Source organism: Pempheris klunzingeri, chromosome 11 (assembly GCF_042242105.1).
Source record: "Pempheris klunzingeri isolate RE-2024b chromosome 11, fPemKlu1.hap1, whole genome shotgun sequence".
In the NCBI taxonomy this organism is placed as follows: domain Eukaryota; kingdom Metazoa; phylum Chordata; class Actinopteri; order Acropomatiformes; family Pempheridae; genus Pempheris; species Pempheris klunzingeri.
In genome coordinates, this window is record NC_092022.1 from 22,166,341 (window position 1) to 22,186,486 (window position 20,146).

At 42.5% G+C, this 20,146-nt stretch overlaps 1 protein-coding gene across 1 annotated transcript; it reads left to right on the forward strand.

Moving 5' to 3' along the window:
* The first annotated feature begins 1,901 nt into the window (after positions 1–1,901).
* mical1 (microtubule associated monooxygenase, calponin and LIM domain containing 1) lies at positions 1,902–19,660 on the forward strand. Its single transcript, XM_070839183.1, has 25 exons — positions 1,902–1,919; positions 2,389–2,470; positions 4,710–5,019; positions 5,521–5,728; positions 6,605–6,712; positions 6,892–6,987; positions 7,177–7,332; positions 8,016–8,116; positions 8,385–8,642; positions 9,185–9,300; positions 10,115–10,241; positions 10,643–10,721; positions 10,944–11,091; positions 11,370–11,560; positions 12,630–12,736; positions 13,028–13,090; positions 13,209–13,458; positions 13,874–13,941; positions 14,241–15,006; positions 15,121–15,236; positions 15,330–15,443; positions 16,155–16,248; positions 16,640–16,733; positions 16,901–16,974; positions 18,266–19,660. The coding sequence occupies exons 3-25, from the start codon at positions 4,762–4,764 to the stop codon at positions 18,457–18,459; spliced, it is 3,786 nt and encodes a 1,261-aa protein (XP_070695284.1). The 5' UTR covers positions 1,902–1,919; positions 2,389–2,470; positions 4,710–4,761; the 3' UTR covers positions 18,460–19,660.
* The last annotated feature ends 486 nt before the right edge of the window (positions 19,661–20,146 follow it).

Sequence of the window (20,146 nt, forward strand, 5' to 3'; positions counted from 1 at the left end):
GTACACCTGACCAACATGGCAGGTGTGCTGCCATCATCTGTATTGCCACAATCGTCCATGGTTTTCAGAAAGCACTACTGACTAAATAACTCTATCTGTACGGGACACGATACGAATGGAAGGAGTTTGTTATCTTTGTAGCGTCCACTATGTCCCGTGGACATGGGTTATGCCACATCGAATGCACTGACCTGCATGGGTGCAGTTCAGGCTGGCTGGCATTGCCCCCTCCTTTTCCTGACCGGTCTCACTGAACGCTTATAAGCAGAGGTGTGGAGTGTAAAGTGTATGGAGAAAAAAAAAGGTCATTGTCTGTACGCAGTCTTGCTTACAAGCCAAGGATGTTTGCTGTGGGGTTCTGTGGGTCTTCTTCCTGGCTATGCAGATATTTTTTAAAATCCATATATATATATATAAATATATATATATATATATAATATACTCTTTTCTACTGTATTCATTGGGAATTTTTCAGATGAATAGATCTTTGGTAAATTCTGCTGAATATTGTTCAAATTTGACAGTACATTTGAATAAAATTTGTATATTGCCAACTGTATCCTATCTTGTTTATCCCCTGAATGAATCGACTACAAGTACTGGGTAGGAATAATGTAGTGGTATAGAGGATATCACTACATTTATTTAAAAAAATACCATTGAGGATGAAGACACTGTGTCTTTGCTAAGATGTGAATAAGCACAGTAGGACTGCTCAGCTCAAATCCATGAAAAAAATATTAGACCTAATGTCATTTTAAACTTACATTTTTGTTTATCAACTGTGTAGTATGAGAGACGCTGCCCCATGGAGGATTTTTTTTTTACCTCAAATTAGTCTTCTAATTACACATAAATCACATTTAACATTGATTTATTATATACTTTTATACTTATTTTGTATTGTATATAATGACATACCTGTATGCAAATCATGAGAACGTATATACTGTAATGTGATAAGTTTAGTAATACCACAAAGTACAGAAGTATTATCAGCTAAATGTACTTCATATATTAAAAGTAGAAGTACTGATTATGCAGGCCCCAGTCAGTGTTTCATTGTCGTATAATACTATTTAATTATTACGTTTAACATGTAAACAGCATTTTAATGTAACTGGTTGAGGTGGAGATAAATACTTCTAATCTGTAATATTTTTGAATCAGATAACATCTTTCATGTGTGAAATCTGAGTATGCAGAGTAACCGGTTAGTACAGCAGTCACATAAATGTGGTGCAGTAGAAAGTATAGCATTTTCCTCTGGAATGTGGAAGTATAAAGTAGTAAAGCTAATTTTACCATTATCATCAACTATTATCTTCACTGTCGATTGATCTATGGATTCCTTTCTTCAGTTAATCAAGCAATCATTTTATATTTTATTATTATACAACCAACAAATGTATGCCAATTTAAAAAGAAATAGTATTTGTTTTATATCCAGTATTATTAGGCTGTCAAGTAGATAAATGTGGTGTAATGTGTCATGTAGCCTACTGGCCTGCAGAGAGAGAGAGAGAATAAAAAAGAGATGATTTATTTTCCTGTTTGTTGTTTCACAGTCGTGTTGTGGACGAAGAGGCGCCAGTGACGTCCACCAGCGTCTCACACCTGACGCAGCCCTCTTGTCACCCTAAACACCTACCCACCCTGTGGTCACGTGCTCCGGGGCTCGCGCTCTGTCTGTAGTTTTTACCAGAAAGTCCCGGAAGAGGCTGCGGGCGCTCACAGAGAAGGGGCGCCGGGCAGGTGAGTGTGTGTGCGCGCGCTCCTCACCTGTCAACAAAGGAAAAGGCAGAACATGGAGCTGACAGCCAGGCTGCGGTGGGACTGAGAGCCGCTCACTAAACCCTCCAGAGCTGCTGGACGCGTTTTTACGACTCTTTTTACGACTCGACGCTCACATTTGGCTTGTAAGGACACATTTTGTGTAACGTACCTCTGTTTTCATTATGCTGGGAGAGTTTTTTATATATATATCTTATTTTTTAAGCTATCTTAGTTTAAAAGTTTCTCTGTCAAACTCTGTCATAGTTCACCTCACTTTGGAAAATACACGAATGAATGACTGTGTTGTAGCTCTATTTAAAACCATATTTTCTGTGTCCACATATGTCAGCCATCATAGCATTTGGGTGTTCTGTTGAATGTGGCCGCTAGCACTTGGTAACATGCTGTGCCTGCATCCTGCTTTGGCACAACAGATCACATTCAGTGCCACAACTTGTTCCTGTTCATTTACCAGCTACCTAGCTCACATTTGACAGGGTTTGTTTAAATGTCTCACTGCTGTGAGTGTGGGTGTCTGTTGGAGTGACATTTTCTTTTTCTTTCTTTCCTCCCCTGTTTTCCCCGCCTGTGTCCCTCTCCAAAACCTGCCAGGCTGGAGATCAGTGTTTGATCCATCATCCTGATACACACAGCGTTGGCAGACACTCTGTGCAGAGCTTACACATGTAATAAGGTGGGTCAATCCAATCCGATCCAATCCACTGGCTCTGAGCAAAATCAGGTCAATTCACCTTTAAATCCTGGTTGCCTCTGTCTGATCTTGCCCTCTGCCTTCCTGCTCAAACTCGTTTTGTTCTTAGAATTGCTTAACTCAAGTCAGATGATGATGGGGATGATTGTGATAGTGGCGGTGTGTGAGTGTGTCCAGAGTACCTTTGCCCCAGATGACAGTTTATTCAGCATGACCACCCCCGTGCCACATTTAGCAGTGATGTTAAGCATGGGAAACTAGTTTGTGCTTGGTTTTAATGCCCCTGTACATCTTTCAAGGCAGTTAAAAGAGAAAATATAGCACAGAGTATAAAAACAGCAGCCTCCTTGGGAATTAGATAAAAGTTTCAAGATGATCCTCTGAATTATTTTTAGTTTTGACAGGTTGTCTTGTCTTCACAAGCCCGGTAAATGTTTTGTTTTTCTCTCTGGTAGAGCACAGGCTCTGTTTGCTGCCTGTGATGCAATCTTGATTAATCATTTCAGGCCAAATTTAAGTCCACACTGTACATGTCGGGAGGCTTATTTGCTTGTTCCACACTGCAGTTGATGAATGAGGAAACAGAAAATGGCACGAATGTGAGATAAATATTGGTTGCATTAAAGCTGAGCTATGCTTTCACGCTGAAGCACCTGTGTTAGGCCAGTATCTTCTGGGTCTCTATGGAAGCGTATCAAACATCTCCAATTGTTTGCCTTTGGTTTTATTGCAGGTTGTAAACCGTTTGAGGAACAGAGTGAAAGACAGTAATATGATCCAAAGATTATTTTTTGCTACGTGTCAGTGAATCTTTACTAACAACGAAAGGTTTAAAAAAATAAATAGATAAATGCAAGGGAGGACTGCAGCAGCTTAAATACAATTTCCATCATGTTCACACATGCACAGTCATGCACACACAAGTGGTCGTGGTCTAACTGTAATTATAGACTGTGTTGCAGGTGGGGGGGCGGGAGCAGGAGCTGCAGATTGGGTAGCCGAGGGGAGTAGTTGTGAGGTTAATGTTATCACCAGGAAGTGATGCATTACAGGAAATGTCAGCTGCAACTTGCAGTTACTGTTAAAAAATGTTGCTGCATGTGCACTGCGAGATACTTAAAACGGTGATTTCATTGTTTGAGTACAATATTGATGTAAAAGATTAGCGTGTAACCTGTGGTGCCAGTTCTTTCTTTTAAAAGAAGCCACCCTCAGTAAATGTTGACAAATAGATTGTGAGCTCATGCTGTGTCCCAAAATAATGAGAGATTTCTAATCCAAGTACATGAATACAATCATGCTATATAGGTTTTAGGCGTCTTCTAGAAAGCTAGTGCGCTCTCAGCATTGGTAGCGTTGGGGCTTGGCAGTAACTTGTTTATCAGCTCACATTTCAAGTTCACATTTCCAGTCAAATTGTAATTCAAAACCATAATGTAACTAAACCGTGTGTTATTTTCATGGATTCACCTGCACTAGTTTTAGTGATCGTTTTATTTATTGTTGGCCATAACAGGCCGTTAAGCAGTTAATCGAGCAGCAGATTAATCTATAAAATAATTAGCAGATTAATCTATAAAAATAATCAGCAGTTGCAGCCCTACTTGTGTCAACTCTAAGGTGATTCATCACACTACACTGCATGCATTTGCCACAGTGAAGATATTATCAGTTATTAATATTGGATATTAACCTCGACCATATCAGCCGAGAGTACAATCTGGTTTTTCCTGTTTGGTGCAGGCGATGTACAACAGTCACTCCAGTGCGCATGCATGGAAAAAAAAGTCCCATTTTCACTGTGTGTTTTAGTCATAGTGTTTCCATTAAACTGTCTACTCTTGTGCACTGAAACTTCAGACCAGCACAACTCCTGGGGTGGTGTGTGATAATGACACATCATCTGTGGGCAGGCTGTTGAGTGCAGAGCGGTTGTAAAAAAGGAAAGATACAGAGACTGCAGTGAGGAAGTTAGTAATGACTCAGCCGACCAGGTGATAAAGACGTGCTCAACATTTACACATCTGGACTATAATTGGGACACATTAACATGAGTACACTTCCCCCGGCACAGAGGGTGGAAGAGTGCTCTACCTCTATAAATGCAAACAACAAGGGAAACAAGGACTTTGTACTTCTTTGATCATCTACAGTAAACCACAGCCCAGTCATTTCTTGGTAGGAAGTTCTCAAACCATGATATAACGTCGTTTTTTCACAGCTAACCAACAGATCAAGAGACCAAAGGACCGGGTCGACCATCATCCACCATAATGGCGCGCCAGGACCCTGTTAACCCTTCACACGCTACATTTGACCTCTTCATCCAAGCCCAGACTTGTAAGGATGTGAAGCAAACCTTTGCCGAGCTCTGCAGGCAACTGAACATCAATCCTAAGGACTTCAGCAACTTCTACTCCAAGTTGAAGGAGAGACTGAACTACTGGAAGGCCAAAGCTCTGTGGACGAAGCTGGACAAAAGAGCATCTCACCCAGATTATCAGCAAGGAAAAGCCTGCACCAAAAACAAGGTACTGACAACTAGCCGTCCTCTTCTTGTTCTGAATACTGAAAACCCGTAAGTATTCGGCGAGATAAATATCAGATTTTAATATTAAAATATAATAAATAATGGCACAAAATGTCAGCCCCTCACTACTCCAGGCTAAAAATAACCAAACACAAATTATTCAAACCCGAATATATTACTATACAATTAATAATTAATTATGAAGGGAATATGGATCAGTCCATGTTCATTCTTCTGTTTTCCATCCAGCTGCTCAGGTTTTAGACCAACCTTGTCAATGGTCCTTTTTTTAAAATCTAAAATCTTAACTGATTGGTGACACACACAATGACTTTTAATGAAACCTGATCCATCACATGGCTGTGTTTGTAACTTTGCCCTGATTGCCCCACAAGAGTGAATATAAGAATATTTAGTTTTACCTGATTTCCTCACCCTTTGATGGGATTCTCTGGTCATATCCATGCTTACAGTATGCTCATTTCCTCCTCTTCTCTCTTAGTGTCTTGTGTTGGGTGCTGGGCCGTGTGGGCTGAGGACGGCCATCGAACTGTCCCTGCTGGGGGCTCAGGTGGTGGTGCTGGAGAAGAGAGAGGCTTTCTCCAGGAACAATGTTCTCCACCTGTGGCCCTTCACCATTTATGACCTCCGCGGGCTCGGAGCCAAGAAATTCTATGGAAAATTCTGCACGGGCTCTCTGGATCACGTCAGTGAGTGACTAATGGCCGTGTTCAACAGCCTGTCCTTTACTGTGAGCCAGGTCTGGTGTTGTTTTCAAATGTGCTGAAATGCTTAGATGATTATTCGATTCAGAAAATGAATCTGTAACATTTTTAACTTTATATAGCCTTGGTGCATTTGTGATTTGTTCCATCTCATAAAAGCATTTTGGTTCTATAGGTTTTATGATGTAGTCCCAGGTTTCAACTGACTAATTGAGATAGAATTAAAAAAAAAGCTGTAAAAAGCTGTTTGTGGCTCCAGAGAGAGTATCGCTGGACTTGGAGTATGAAGTGAGTGTGCCAGACGTCTTTAGCTCGAGGCTACATTAGCTGCTACTAGCATTACACACCCGAATCTCAGACCCAAAGGTTGAGTTTTATTGTGGGTAATGTAGGCATAAAGGAAGAAGACGCATTGAAGGAAAATACCTCTTTCCGCTGCTTAGATTTCACTGACTTTTTAAAACTGTTCTACTGAAGTCTGACAATACTGTGCTAAATTGGTAGATTTGTAACAAACAGATTTTAGTCCCGCTCTTCGGCCTTCGAGAATTACTCCCAGAGGAACACAACCTTACTTTAGTTTGGTCATTACCAGAGTCAAGAACATTTTTAATTACTGATCAAATACTTTTAAGTCAATGATCAACCAAAATGGCTTCTTAAATCTAAGATTGATGTCTCTGTTCTGTTTTTCCGACAAATCAAGGACGTGTTCTGGGAAATAATGATGGCTATTTTAATGAGTCGGTAATGAAAATAATCATTACTTTAACCTTCTGTTTGTTAAACTGACTGTATATTTACTTTCTCGGTTATCTCACACACACACATTTCCACTGAAATATACATGTGTGTTTTCAGGCATCCGCCAGCTGCAGTTGATTCTGTTGAAAGTGTCACTTCTCCTCGGGGTGGAGGTGCACACCGGAGTGGAGTTTCAGGGCTTGATTGAGCCCTCAGGAGAAAACGGTATTTACATCTCCCAGCCAGCAATCAATCTTCCCACCCGTTTTGCTCGTTACATCATCATCAGTTGTTATTTTCATGAACCAAGAATGTTTATGAACCAGCATTTTTGTAAAGCAGTACAGTTATTATGAAAGCTGCGGAGGCTCTGGACACATAAACGTTTCATGTGTTTCTGACAGGCTGGATGGCCAAGCTGCAGCCATCATCTCATCCTGCTGCAGCCTTCCAGTTTGATGTCTTCATCTGTGCTGGAGGAGGAAGGTTTGTCCCTGATGGTGAGGCAAACACACGTGCACTCTTGAATTATTTCTGTTCTCACTGTTGCAATACAGGGGACAAGCAGAAATTTTGCAAAGCTTGGCCGTCACATATACTCCCAAAACACAAACTTCCTCCTGAAGCCATGTTCAATTAGTGAGCTTTCATCAGCCCAACTTCCTCTTTATTTCTTTCCAAACTATCAGGGTTTAAGCACAAGGAGCTGAGAGGCAAGCTGGCTATCGGCATCACAGCCAACTTCATCAACAGAAACACAGCTGCTGAGGCCCAAGTAGCAGAGATCAGCGGTGTGGCCCGCATCTATAACCAAAAGTTCTTCCAAGAGCTGCTCACGGAGACGGGTAGGAATCTGAGTGCCCTCTAGAGTCATGTTCAGCTGGATGGAAGAGTGCATGTTGACTTGCAGCAAAGCAGCTGTCTGTTCTGTTTCAGCAAATAAGAAAAGAGGAAGTCGGTTGCTTCAGATTAACTCATTTTACACCAGCGCTCACACTAAGTGAGAACATGAATTATGAAGTGGAGTCACTGAACTGTAACATTTCTAATAAGAACACGAGCACTCTTATTTTCATTTTATTGTTCTGCTGCTGTGCCTCAGTGAATGCAGCCCAGAAGGCATGAAATAAATGTTCACACTGTCAGGTCGGGTTCAGTGTGAAGTGCAAAAAGAGTAGCAGTGTTCCAGCCCTCAGTTAATTTCCTGTGACAGATGAAAATCAACCCTTTCCTTTCTAACCTACCCTGCATTAGCAGTGCTTTGATTTTGAACAAACCTTACAGGAATCGTGTGGGCTACTTTCATAACCCTTGTTGCACTTTTCGATCCACTCCGACCTCCTTGTGTCTCCACGCTCCCCCATCCCCCCAGTTATACCAGTAGAAAAGCTTAAGTAAACAAGCTTATGTTGTAGAAAATTTAAATTCTTCTCTGATTCCTTCCTGATTCTCCCACTCTCCCAAACTGGTCTTTCTCTCTCTCTCTTTCCCCATGTCCACCATGCTCTCTCTCCATTTTCCATTCCAGGTATTGATCTGGAGAATATCGTCTACTACAAAGACGACACCCACTACTTTGTCATGACTGCCAAGAAGAAGAGCTTGCTGAAGAAGGGGGTCATTAAACAGGTGAGAAAAACACATCCATTACCAAGAAAAAGTGTGATTCCTATTGGCACCAGCTGCATCTCTAGCCAGTAAAGAAAAAGAAACAAACCAGATGGATGAAACAACCATGCAGGTGCTCCAGTGTGAGGAGATAAACTGTCAGCCATCTCCTCTTTCCCTGCAGCTCGCCCCATTCGATAATGCAGTAAACTAAGTATAAGATGTGTCGCTCAGAATCAGAAATGGTGCCGTGACTCATCAGATCGCACCTGTCATTCTGCCTCTGCAGGACTACAGCGATGCAGAGGAGCTGCTGGCTTCAGCAAACGTGGATCATGAGGCTCTGTGCCGCTATGCCTATGATGCTGCCCACTTCTCCACTGGTGGCAAACTGCCTGACCTCCAGTTTGCTCAGAACCATGTCGGCCAGCGAGACGTGGCCATGTTCGACTTCACCTGCATGCAGCGTGCTGAGAACGCCTCTCTGGTCAGGGAGAGGAGGGGGAAGAGATTGTTGATGGGCCTGGTTGGAGATTGTTTAGTGGAGGTAGGCGACAACATATTTAGTGGTCTGGTGCAAAGTACCCCCAGTTCACATTTTTGGCCACACCGTCGTGGCAATTTTGTCTATGCCACCATGTGGTTGACATTTGTGGTCTTGAGCTTCCCCTAATAGTCCTCTAATAGTTGCAGACTATCTATAGATACCTGCAGAACTAATGACATTCCCATCATCCTCTGCTTGTTTAGTGTTACTTAGCACGTTAGCATGCTAATATGCTAAACTAAGATGGTGAGCATGGTAAACATCATGTTTGCTATGATAGCATTTAGCTTAAAGCACCACTGTGTCAACTACAGAGCTGTGGACTTGTTTAAATAAACATGATGACTGTCTGGAAATTTAATGAGCTCTTATGTAGAGTTTGCATGAAAAGCTGGGCAGCTGTTCCTTTAAGTTTTAATAAGTGACATACATTTTGGTGTGATAATCACTCACTGTATGAAATGTGAATGCTCCACTTACCATTAATTTAGAGATTATCTTAATGTGCTACAATGCTTGTTGTTATGCTGTGTTCTTTGCAGCCTTTCTGGCCGCTGGGAACAGGTATCGCCCGTGGGTTTCTAGCTGCTTTGGACACAGCGTGGATGGTGAGGAGCTGGGGCATGGGGGTCCCACATCTCAAGGTCCTGGCTGAGAGGTGAGCCAGCTTTATAAAACCACCCAACAGCACACACTGCAGACAGTCACATCTCATCTTTCCGTCATGCAAAACACACTGAAGTTCATAATGCAACTGCTTCCTGTTTCACAACCTGCACTGATTGTTTGCTAATTTAATGAAATAATAAGGGAAACTGTCACTTTGTGTTTCCCAGACACAAACTGAAAACCATGGGTTATACTTTTTTACGAAAGCTAAAGTAAGGATCTGAATGTTAATAAAAAGAATACTTTGAAAGTATTGAAAATAAAGTATAAAAATGTAGTGCCCAGATTCATCAGTACGCCTGTGGATCATCTCCTCATCAGCAACACCTGCCTACCCTGAAATAATTAGTATGCTGGATAGTTGCTTTGATTGCATAGGTGTAAAAATTAGTTCAGCATGGTTCCTCGATGTGATAAGAATAAAACAAGGAGGCTTTTAGTGTTTGACAAAAGTCATGTTTTGCAAGACAAGTCTTCAATGAAAAATTACTAAAGTCTTTGAATATGATTGAACTATGAATACGTCACATTTGTTGTGTCATGGTTGTTTTCAACCACATTAACTGCAGTCAAAGTTCAAAATAAGAGGCAAATATGTTTCACACATTAAAAAAAAATATTTTTGTAGAATTTTATTTCTGTTAATCTAGTGTGAAGTCAAAACTGTGAGTGGTCGAGTCATCTCTAAACTCATCCAGTTACATCATCACACCTTTTCTTCGTTAGTGTGGAAAGATTTGATTGATCGGGGTGAGTGTTTTGGCTCTAAAAGGGTATGTTTTCATTTCTTCACAAATGTACAGAGAAAGTGTCTACCAGGTCCTGTCCCAGACCACACCGGAAAACACCAGCAAAAACTACGCTGGTTTCAGTATCGACCCCAAAACACGGTACTTGAGAATCAACCTCTCCTGCATCCAGAGCAACCAGGTCAGAACTGCAGCCCTGTATTGACTCAACAGAGACTTTGATTAGGGTCACTTTAATCGTCATGACGGTTATTCAAAGATGTAGACTACAGATTATAGTCTCATAAAAGTAAGGCACTGTTCCCAAAACAGACTTAGCACTCTGTTGTTAGGAAATAAACAGTGGAATGTTTTTATTTTCATATAATCGTTGCCAGCAAAGTGAAACTGCTAATATGTACTGTATCAGTTCCAGGCCTAGACAGTGGCTTTGATCTCCACTTAAAACTAAAATTGGGTCTTGAATGGCTTACAGCCAATGACAAAAATACATTGCTTGCATTAAAGAATATCTTTCTAAAAGGTTCGTTTAGAGCGCGGTGTTTGAATATATTGACTAACCCCTCCTGTCACTTCATTTAGGTGCAGCACCTGTATGATGTTGATAAATTCAATCCATCAAGCAAGAAACAGAAGAGCAGGTTGCCTCACATGCGTCAAGGTCAGCTCCTCTTCATTGTGTGGACACTCAGGCCTGTGTGATGGTTACTCTGGTTATCCTTTCACTTTATATTCAGATGAGCTGAATTAAGCAGGAAGCACTTTGTGGCTTTGTAGCACAGACATGCCATAATTACACATCACAGGGGGACACTGCGACAACTGTGAAACCACAAAAAGGTTGTAGAGCATTGTTTGATGAATGGTCTGTTTGTCCTCCCAGATTCAGTCAGTGGTTTTGAAGAGTTGTTGAGATGGTGCCAAAAACACACCGCTGGTTATAAAAACGTGAATGTACAAGACCTTGCCCAGTCCTGGAGGTCCGGGCTGGCTCTGTGTGCTCTGATCCACCACTTCAGACCTCAGCTGATGTGAGTCGCTCCCCTGGCATTTAGTTTTGTTTTTCATCTGATAAAACCACTAATGAGACTGTAGGATGCTGTATAATTATGTAGTGGTTTAATGGGGTTAATTTGACCCAGTTCTTTGAAAGAAATTTGCATCAGGTATTTACATTTAACGCATAAATAAAATCAGTGACTAACCGAACCAAAAGCTAATGTAATGCACATATTTGCTGTGAAAACACCACCATATACCATACTAATTAATACTGTAACGTAATCCCTGCTTTCTAATTCCTCCACAGTGACATGTCCTCCCTGGATGAGTCGAGCGCCGTTCACAACAACCAACTGGCCTTCAGCATCTTGGAGAAGGAGCTGGGTATTCCACCTGTCATGTCTGCAAGTGACTTGGCCAACAGCGGTCAAATAGACAAGTTGTCCATGGTCCTGTACCTCACCCAGGTCCAAAGTGCTTTCACCGTGCCAGCAAAAGGTAAAAGTTTGGGTATGTTTTATTTGGAAGGGTAAAAAGAAATGTCAACAAAGGCAAAATTGAACAGCCAAAAAAGCACTTTGTAATATCCCACAGTCAATGTTTTCATTAATTTTGTCATTTTTAATGCTGTCAATGTTCTGATATATTTTTGAAGACGGCTACATTGGTGACGGCAGCATCTATCTTGCATAACTCTGTTGCTTAGACACTGCACAGCATTAGCATCACCTTAAAAGGGTCAGGTGTCCTCCCACTGAAATGTGTTTGGTGTTAAGAAGTGATCAAATCGCTGCTGTCTCTTTAAGAGCATGTTACCCAGAATTCATTTGCCTTAAGTGGCCAGTGCTGTGCTCAGAGCCAGCCTCTACTGGTTGTGCTGCTCTCCTGCACTAAGCCAGCCCAGCAGCAGACAGAGCAAACAGTCACGGTGTGGACCTGGCTTATCAGGGACGAGCGTCTCTAGAGGGGGGATCTACTATTCCTGCACTGAGGAGGATTTTCTCCCGGATGTTTGTAGCAGAGGTATTTTTACAGTCTTTGTAGGTAGAGGAGTTTGTGCAGCGTAATTGCGAGCCCAGCGTTGGAGGCACTGAATGATCTGAAGTGGGTGTGATATATGCTCTGTGTGTCTGTGATGCTCTGCTGCTCTGCTGCTCTGCTTGGGATCCGCTGACTGATGTGCAGGCAGGAGGGAGCTGTCATTCTCCGGTAACCTTATCTGAATGATGAAAGAGTGGGAGTGGTAGTCAGAGCTGGAGCTGAAGAGTTTTTTTTTTTTATGTGGATTGACAAGTTAAAATCAGTTGCTGCTGCTGTGACGCTACAGAAAATACAAGTACAAGGGATTATTTCTATTTCTGAGAGAGTATCCGACATAAAATGATATACCTCGAAGATATTAAAGAGGCACAATCAGAATAGTTTTTGCAGCTGTGTGCGAAGCTTCAAATAGGCCAACAACAACATTCAAGTATCTTTAGATTTGCACCATGTAAATGTAAGAAAGTGATTTTGCTGCATGTCCCTCTGTGGCATTTTTCTTTCTTTAATTTTCTGCTGGCTACAGACCCTGCAGGCTCCCTGCCATCGTCCAAGCCTCTGACTCTCTCCCAGACACAGTCAGCTTTCCTTTTCCTGAACAAGCTGAAGCACAACTCGCTGCAAAGACGCAAGGTACGCCCACTGTGACTCGAGTTCATTGTTTACACAGCACAGAGAAATCTTTGATAAAGATATTTTCAAACGCACCGGCTCGTTGGCCAGAGTTCACGTCTGGGCTTTGGCTCTGTGTTATTGTGCTGTTTGTGACTCACGTCTGCTTTGTCTGTTATTTCTCTGTGTTAGATGTTATTTCAAGGGGGTGGTTTCCAGGCAGTCATTTAAAATGGTTTGAATGTTTGTCTTAATGTTCTTCACATAATCAGGTCATATGATGGCTAATAGTTTTTCTTATTTTCTCTGCAGGAAAAGCTGGCGGCTGAGAAACAAGCAAAAGAAAGAGAGACGAGGATGGGAGATGAGGACAGTGTGAGTTGTGTTCAACTAATCAAATTCTACTTTGGAGGCTCTCTGGACTAATTCTTCACAACGTTTTCTGTCAATGTTTCTTGACTGGCTTTCTCTCCACCTCGACCTTCTCCTTCAGACGGCGGTTTCTCCTGTGTGCCCTGAGCTCAGTCCCACACCTGACCCTGCTCCTAAGCCTGAGCCTGAGCCTGAGCCTGGTACTGGTGTGTCCATGATGAACAGTGAGGAGTGTTACTTCTGTGGACAGAGGGTCTATGCGCTGGAGCGCATCAGTGCTGAGGGCAAGTTCTTCCATCGGAGCTGCTTCACCTGCCATCGGTGCAGCATCACTCTCAGGCTGGGAGGATACACCTTTGATCAGACTACAGGTGAGTCCTCACTGATTGTGTGCCTGCTTTGTCAAAAAAATAACAGGAAGACTGTTCTTACTGTAACCAAATATCTGTCCCTGCTTGGCGTAATATTTTGCTGTCATTTTTTAGCAGCCTGTTGTTTGCTAATCCAGCATGGCTTCAACAGCTATTGCACCTGTGGTAGAACATGTTCTCTCAAAGCCAGGATAAGGTTTTGCTGCTATAAGCAAAGCACTAATTATTTCTTTCTTTATTTGTAATTAATAATTTGCACTGAGACCCTTTTTAAAAGGGTTTTCGTTTAGAAAGAAGATTAATCATTTAAGAAAGCAGAGAACCGTTGGGGAGGGGTCTTCTCAAGCACATTAACATTCGCTTCACTCTGCCTTTTCAACTCCTTTTATTGTTTTTATGTGTGACGTGCCCTCAGGGAGATTTTACTGTGAGCTGCACTCTGAAGAGCTGGAGGTGGAAAATGGGGCTGAAACATCTCATAAGGTGGGTCACTGAGCAGAGCAGACAGAAACCACTCTGATGCTTGCTACTGATGACTCCAGACTCCGTGTTGAATCCTTGTGTTCGTAATGCTTGTGCTACACAATCTTCTACTGCACGACATATCATCCTTCTGGTGCCTGGTCCAATGTCACCAGCCTGCACGGTTGACTTGCTCGCACGAGTTACGCACAACTAATGTTTATGTCAAAGTATATTTAGTCTTTGGACCAAAACATATTAAACAAGGATTTCATTCTTTGCATTTTTAATGTGTTTTCCAATGTAATTTCTGTATGCAGGATAGCAAAGGAAATGAGTACAGGCTTTCCAGTGATGATTATACGCCGTCTCCATCAGATGAGGAATATGAGCACACTCTGGACTGTGGTCCCTCTACTCACACACAGTTACATAAACCTGAAGGACAGGACCACCATATACTTGAATCCAAAGACGAGGCCCAAGAACCACATATATCAAAAAGTCCCACCGATCCAAAATCTAAAACCGAGGAGGAGGCAGAGGAGCTTCCTCCCACAGTGACCTACCCAGTCCCCAAGCCCCGCATCTCTCGGCAGTCTGCACCCAGCCCTCAGCCCTCTACTCCAATCGCAAAGCCTCGCACAGTCCACCTTTTTAACCCCTCAACTCCGACAAAAGAGGTCTCCAAGGTAGCACCAGACTCCCGCCCAAAGCAATCGCTCCGAAAACTTCAGCTGACCGATGAGGAGAAAAACCAGCTGGTGAATCTTCAGAGCCTCAGCGTGGACTCGGACTCAGAGACCCCTGGTGGATCCTCCTCCTGCTCCTCTTCCTCTGCAACAGCTGGAGGCCCAAGCCCTCCTAAACCAGAGGGCTTGGATGGGCAAGACGAGGAGGGCTACTGGAGTGGAAGCACAGCCAGTCACATCCGGGATAAGAGGAATCGACGCTGCTTCAAGAGAAAAGAAATGCCAAGCGGGCAGACCAGAGTACGATCCAAGTTTTCCCCCTGGAATCTCTCTTCCCCGAGGATCAGCAGAGACACCCGGCTCAGCGTCCTCGTCAATCATCCAGGGAGAGTGGGTAAGTTAAGGACTCGTCTCCTCTTTGATCTTAGGTGGAGAAAAATGTTAAAAGGGAAAAACCCTTTGCTGTGGTGTTTTCACTCCTTGCAACATCTATGCATTTTTATCACAGAAACAACATTCAGGCATGCTCACTGCGCCTCCGAGGAGGGCGTCGATGGAGATGATGATGATGATGACGACGACGACGACATGTTTGAACAAGACATCGACTTATTTGATGAGAAAGTGAGGAGAGGAATGGAGCGGATGTTTTCATTTTACATTAGCCGCTACATTTTAAGCAACAGTGCACTTACGATCCTGACACTTTGCCTCTAGTTTCAGACGGTGCCCTCGGACCCTGTTGAGGCTGAGAAGCTGGAGCTGATGAAGATGAGGACGCTGGAGCGGCGAGCTAAGATGAGCGAACTACAACGATTCCGCAAAGCCCAGGTCAATATCCTACTCACAGTGTTACAAATACTCATAGCTCATCTATGTTTTATTGTTCAGTGGTTTCCTCTTTCATTCTGTGAGGCAATAAATGCTCATTGTGCTTGTAGTTGGTCACAACTTTGAGGTCAAGTGTAGTATTTTTGTCTGTTTTCAGAATATTTGTTGTGTGTAAGTTATAAAATTTAAGATTTAATTCCCGGCTGATTTGGTGACACCTGTGGCTATAGGTGGTAATAGCAAGTGTTGGTTACAGGCCACAGCATTCTGGGGACAGCAAAGTATCACCGCTTCAACTTTGTCAGAAATACAACAGGAGAAAGACTGGTGTATGTTTTTACTGTACAGTGCAAAAAACAAACAAACTGAAGTTTATCTGATTAAGAAGTCAGTCAATCTGCTGCAACCAATCAACAGTGAGGCTGATATTAGTGAGAGAAAATGAAAAAAGTAGTGCTGGATTAAATACATGCATCATTTCTTCAGAATCCAGTGTGGGAATGGCGGAGTCCGCCACTGGAAAACTACTATATACATTAATGGTTATGGAATGTAAATGTATTGACTGGCTATTGCAGAACAAATGTCAACCGTAAACACTTCATCATCTTATTCTAAACGGATTTGATTTACTTAAACTAATTACAAAATCCATTAAAGTTACAATTCTTGGGTACGGTTCTTACTCTGTCTTGCTTCTGTGGTTTACAGTCCATCCAGAGGAGACTGGAGGAGATCGAGGTGACCTTCAAGGACTTGGAGGACAAAGGTGTAGTGCTGGAGCAAACTCTGCGAGGAGAGGCTGGTAAGACTCAAATGTTAACAGCAAACCCGTGATTGTTCATTCCTGATACACTAAAGTCTCCTTGTTAGAGGTTAGAGGAGGTTTTAAATGAAAACCATTCATTTTTGAAAGGGAAGAATAGTTTACATTGATTCCTCACATAGAACGTACTAGAAATATTGTACTAAAAATACTAAATGTCATGTGCTTGTATGTTTGAATTTTATAAGTCAGCTGAATTAAGGGAACATTAGATGATCTCACTCACATGGGTGTTGTGTCTCATAAATCTTGTTCAACAACACTCTACCAGGGCTTTCCACACAAACATGTCTCCCTCTTTTTTTCAGCTTACAAAAGAAACACGCCATCGCGCACATGTTACCAAACCGTGTATGTTTTCCACTTGCAGGCAGCAGCGGCTCTCCCGAAATGATCGAACAGTGGATCCAGCTTGTCCATGAGAAGAACGCCCTGGTTTCTGAGGAGTCTGACCTCATGGTGGCGTAAGTGTGCACCTTTGTCGGCCCACTCACGAAACGGCGACACACAGAGGAAGCCTGTGCAGTCACGCTGGGAACACAACGCAGCTTTTGTGCAGCGTATGATGACCGGCAGCTATAACAGGGTGTAATATTGACACGGCTCAGCTGATGTTTGTTTTTCCTCGCAGGTCTCGACAGCTGGAACTGGAAGACAAGCAGAGCATGCTGGAGTTGGAGCTCAGGAAGTACATGGAGCTGAATGGTGTGTGTTTTGGTGTGCAGATATAAGCACAGTTGTTGTCGAGGCTTCTTGAACAGGCCTATTGATTTTGAAGCAGTGACAAGTGACTACTTAAAAATCAGCACCATTTGTGTTTAGCCAGGCCTATTGAGACAACCATTGCGTTTTTCCTCTTCTAATGAGAGGATCAGGGCGTTGGCATTGTGCTCCTGTTCACCCAGTCCTGATCACAATCCGTGCATTTTGTAATGTACCCGAATATAAGATGATGTTTGCTTATGGAAATTATACTGGAAAAAGTGGGGGGGGTCATATTACATTGTAGAACTACATATTTCTATATTCTCAACATTCTTATTGGTGAGAGTACCCGTGTAGCACCGGCTCCTACCACGAGTGTTGCATTCTGGGTTGTTTGTAGCCTTAATGTTGCTAGGCTAGCGAGTTTCTTCAAGTCCGTTTATGATGCGTCTGTCAGAATAAGTCAACCGCCTAAGGACACCGACTTCAGTCAAGAAAGACTCGAAAAAACGTGATTGTTGTACTTTAAAATGTTTAGGAAGCCCAGTTTAACCTACGGGAGGCTCTGGTGACTGTTTTTAAGGGTTTTTTTCTGCCAAGGAGAAATTAAATCCTTGATAAGTAAAAATCTTGCATCTCTGGAAAAATTATCTCTGGGAAACTCTTGTCTGAAGAGTCTTAGCATCCTCAAAAAATCAGTGAGTCTTATTTTTGGGCCAATACGGTGTTGTGCACCCATCCTTAAGTTACACCTCTTTCCTATTGGAGGAGAGATGAACAGAGGAGGCTTACAGGATGACATTTAGACTTATTACATGTGCCTCTGTGTTTAATATACATCTGTGTTACATTAGTGGGTGATTGCATTTTCAATCATTTCTCTTAACCTGCTGTAACTGGGTTTATTTGGCCACTTGAGGGCAGCAAAAAGGAGTTCTGAACACAAAACTGACATCAGCTTTTAAGTTAATACAGTGATCTTGTTTTCAAACTTATTTACACATCTCGCAGTTACAGAATATCATCATTAGTTTCTGGCCACCTGACGACTTAAATCTCTTTTAGCTTTAGCTGTCTTTGGGCTCTACCAACTCCTGAGAGAAATATGTGGCTCTTTAGCTGCCGAAAGCTCCACCAAGTTCACCAGCTTTTTTTACTGAAAACCACGCAGTGACAGTGAACCAGAACAGTAACCGTTTCATATTGACCCATTTCACATTGTCATTGTTGTTGTGATAACTAAAGCTAAATTATAGTCTCTTTAAAGTGTGCCTATGTGTTTGTCTGGCAGACAAGACATCTGAGCAGCAGGCAGAAGAAGATCGTATCCTTCAGCAGATGATCGAGGTGGTGGACATGAGGGACTCCTTGGTGGCGTTTCTGGAGGAGAAGAGGCTGAAGGAGATAAGCGAGGAGCAAGAGGCCTTCTCCATCAGAGAGGCCAAGCGGCACTCGAAGGCGGGAGCTCAGGTTCACTGGGCGTAAGGCTTTCACACTCAAACACACGTACTCGGCATGAAGCTGTTTGTGCCGTAGTGGTAGATGCCCTCGCATCTACTGCACGCGAGACTTGCTGCTTTCAGACTTGGAAACTTTCAGACTTAGCTTTTGAAAAGCCAAAGATGATACGGAGGGTAACTCTCGCGCAAGCAGTCCCTCCGCACTGGGATAAAGAGTTCAGGCTTTCGGTCCAGAGGATGAGAGAATAACGATCCGCCCCCTAGAGGGAGACATAAGCCTGGACATCTGAGGCTCTGTGTCGACATGTCCAACAGCTCCCCGGCTAAGCCCTGCCTGCCGTGATAGTGGGGTCACAGCAACAGACCACAAATGAAAAAGGACCCCAAGGGTCTGCTGCAGTATTAAACAGCCACAACACATCAGATAATGTTTACCCGGCCTGGGACTTGGCCTCGTTTGGTGGCAGAAACATGTGACTCAAGTGCAAAGTCAAGCCTAAGCAGCATAAAATTAGAGCGGTGGGGAACCTGCTTTGGAGCCTTGGAGATCTAAAACACAGGATGGTTAAATAGTTTTTGAAAATACTTTGATGTTCATGTTGGTTTCACTTGTGGCATCATGAATGAAAGTGCTACTGTACACAGTGACATAATATACATATCATAAGTCTATGTTTAGTATTTGTATACTGAATAAATTGTAGAGACACGATGGAGGAAAAAACAAAGGTGTAGTTAATATATTAGAGTTACTGAATTCTGTTATTATTCAGGATTTCATTTTGCTTTTAGCTTTTTTTTCCACTAATGATGATAATATTATGAACTCTGTAGCACTTCCTGCTGTTCACCACATCCTTCCCTGATAGCATGTTGGATAGTTAATCTCAGGGGTTGATGGTTCAGTCCTCTAGGATCAGAGTTAGGGTTTTCACTGATGGCCTTCAGCAGCCGCCTGCTTTTCAAGTGGTGGTGTATTATTATATGAAAACGTGGGATTTCAGGGTGAATGGAAAAACAGACTTAATGGACTGGTTCAGCTATTTAGAAATGCCATCATTTATCATTTGCAGGTGCTCCCATTCATGCGCTGGCAGGAGAGCCAAAACCAAGACAAAGAGCAGTTTGTTAGTGAAAAGGAGCCTTACATATTCATTCTTCTGATGCCATTTTGTGCCACCTGGACAGCACTTCACAGTATATCAAATAAAGATCATGCACTTTGATGTTTTAGTTTTCATGTTTTTGATGATGCATTCAGTGGACGTACACAACAGTGGTTATACACAGGCTGCTGTTCTGCCTTTTAACCTCCAGGGTGCACACGTGTCACTCCAGATTGCAGATTGTGAAGCTAAATAAGACAGACGCTCCTCAGAGTGGAAGAGAATGCATCATAAAGCAGAATGACCCTGTTCAGTGTTATATTGTCATATGTTATGATAGTGGATCATTGTTACTGATGCATGCTTAAATTTATCATAGCTAGCTGAGCTGCTTAGTCTATTAAAACATTTAATCTACCACGTATAACTGTCAGAGAAATGTTGGTAATAATAAATTTTTTACTCTCCTTAGGGTATTAATACAGTGAATATTATTGAGAAATAATTCCTGCAATTTAAACAAAAATTACCTTTCAAAAAGAGAACAGGCACGAGATGCTACCTGAGCCTCTCAGTGACTTCTCGTTCTTCTGAATCCACAACTGA

Bases quoted from the DNA above. Each gene is read 5' to 3' on its own strand.
- mical1 (XM_070839183.1), top strand. From the start codon at position 4,762: ATGGCGCGCCAGGACCCTGTTAACCCTTCACACGCTACATTTGACCTC. The intron at 13,942-14,240 runs GTGGGTCACTGA...TTCTGTATGCAG, and splicing joins GGGCTGAAACATCTCATAAG to GATAGCAAAGGAAATGAGTA. The intron at 15,007-15,120 runs GTAAGTTAAGGA...TTTTTATCACAG, and splicing joins CAATCATCCAGGGAGAGTGG to AAACAACATTCAGGCATGCT.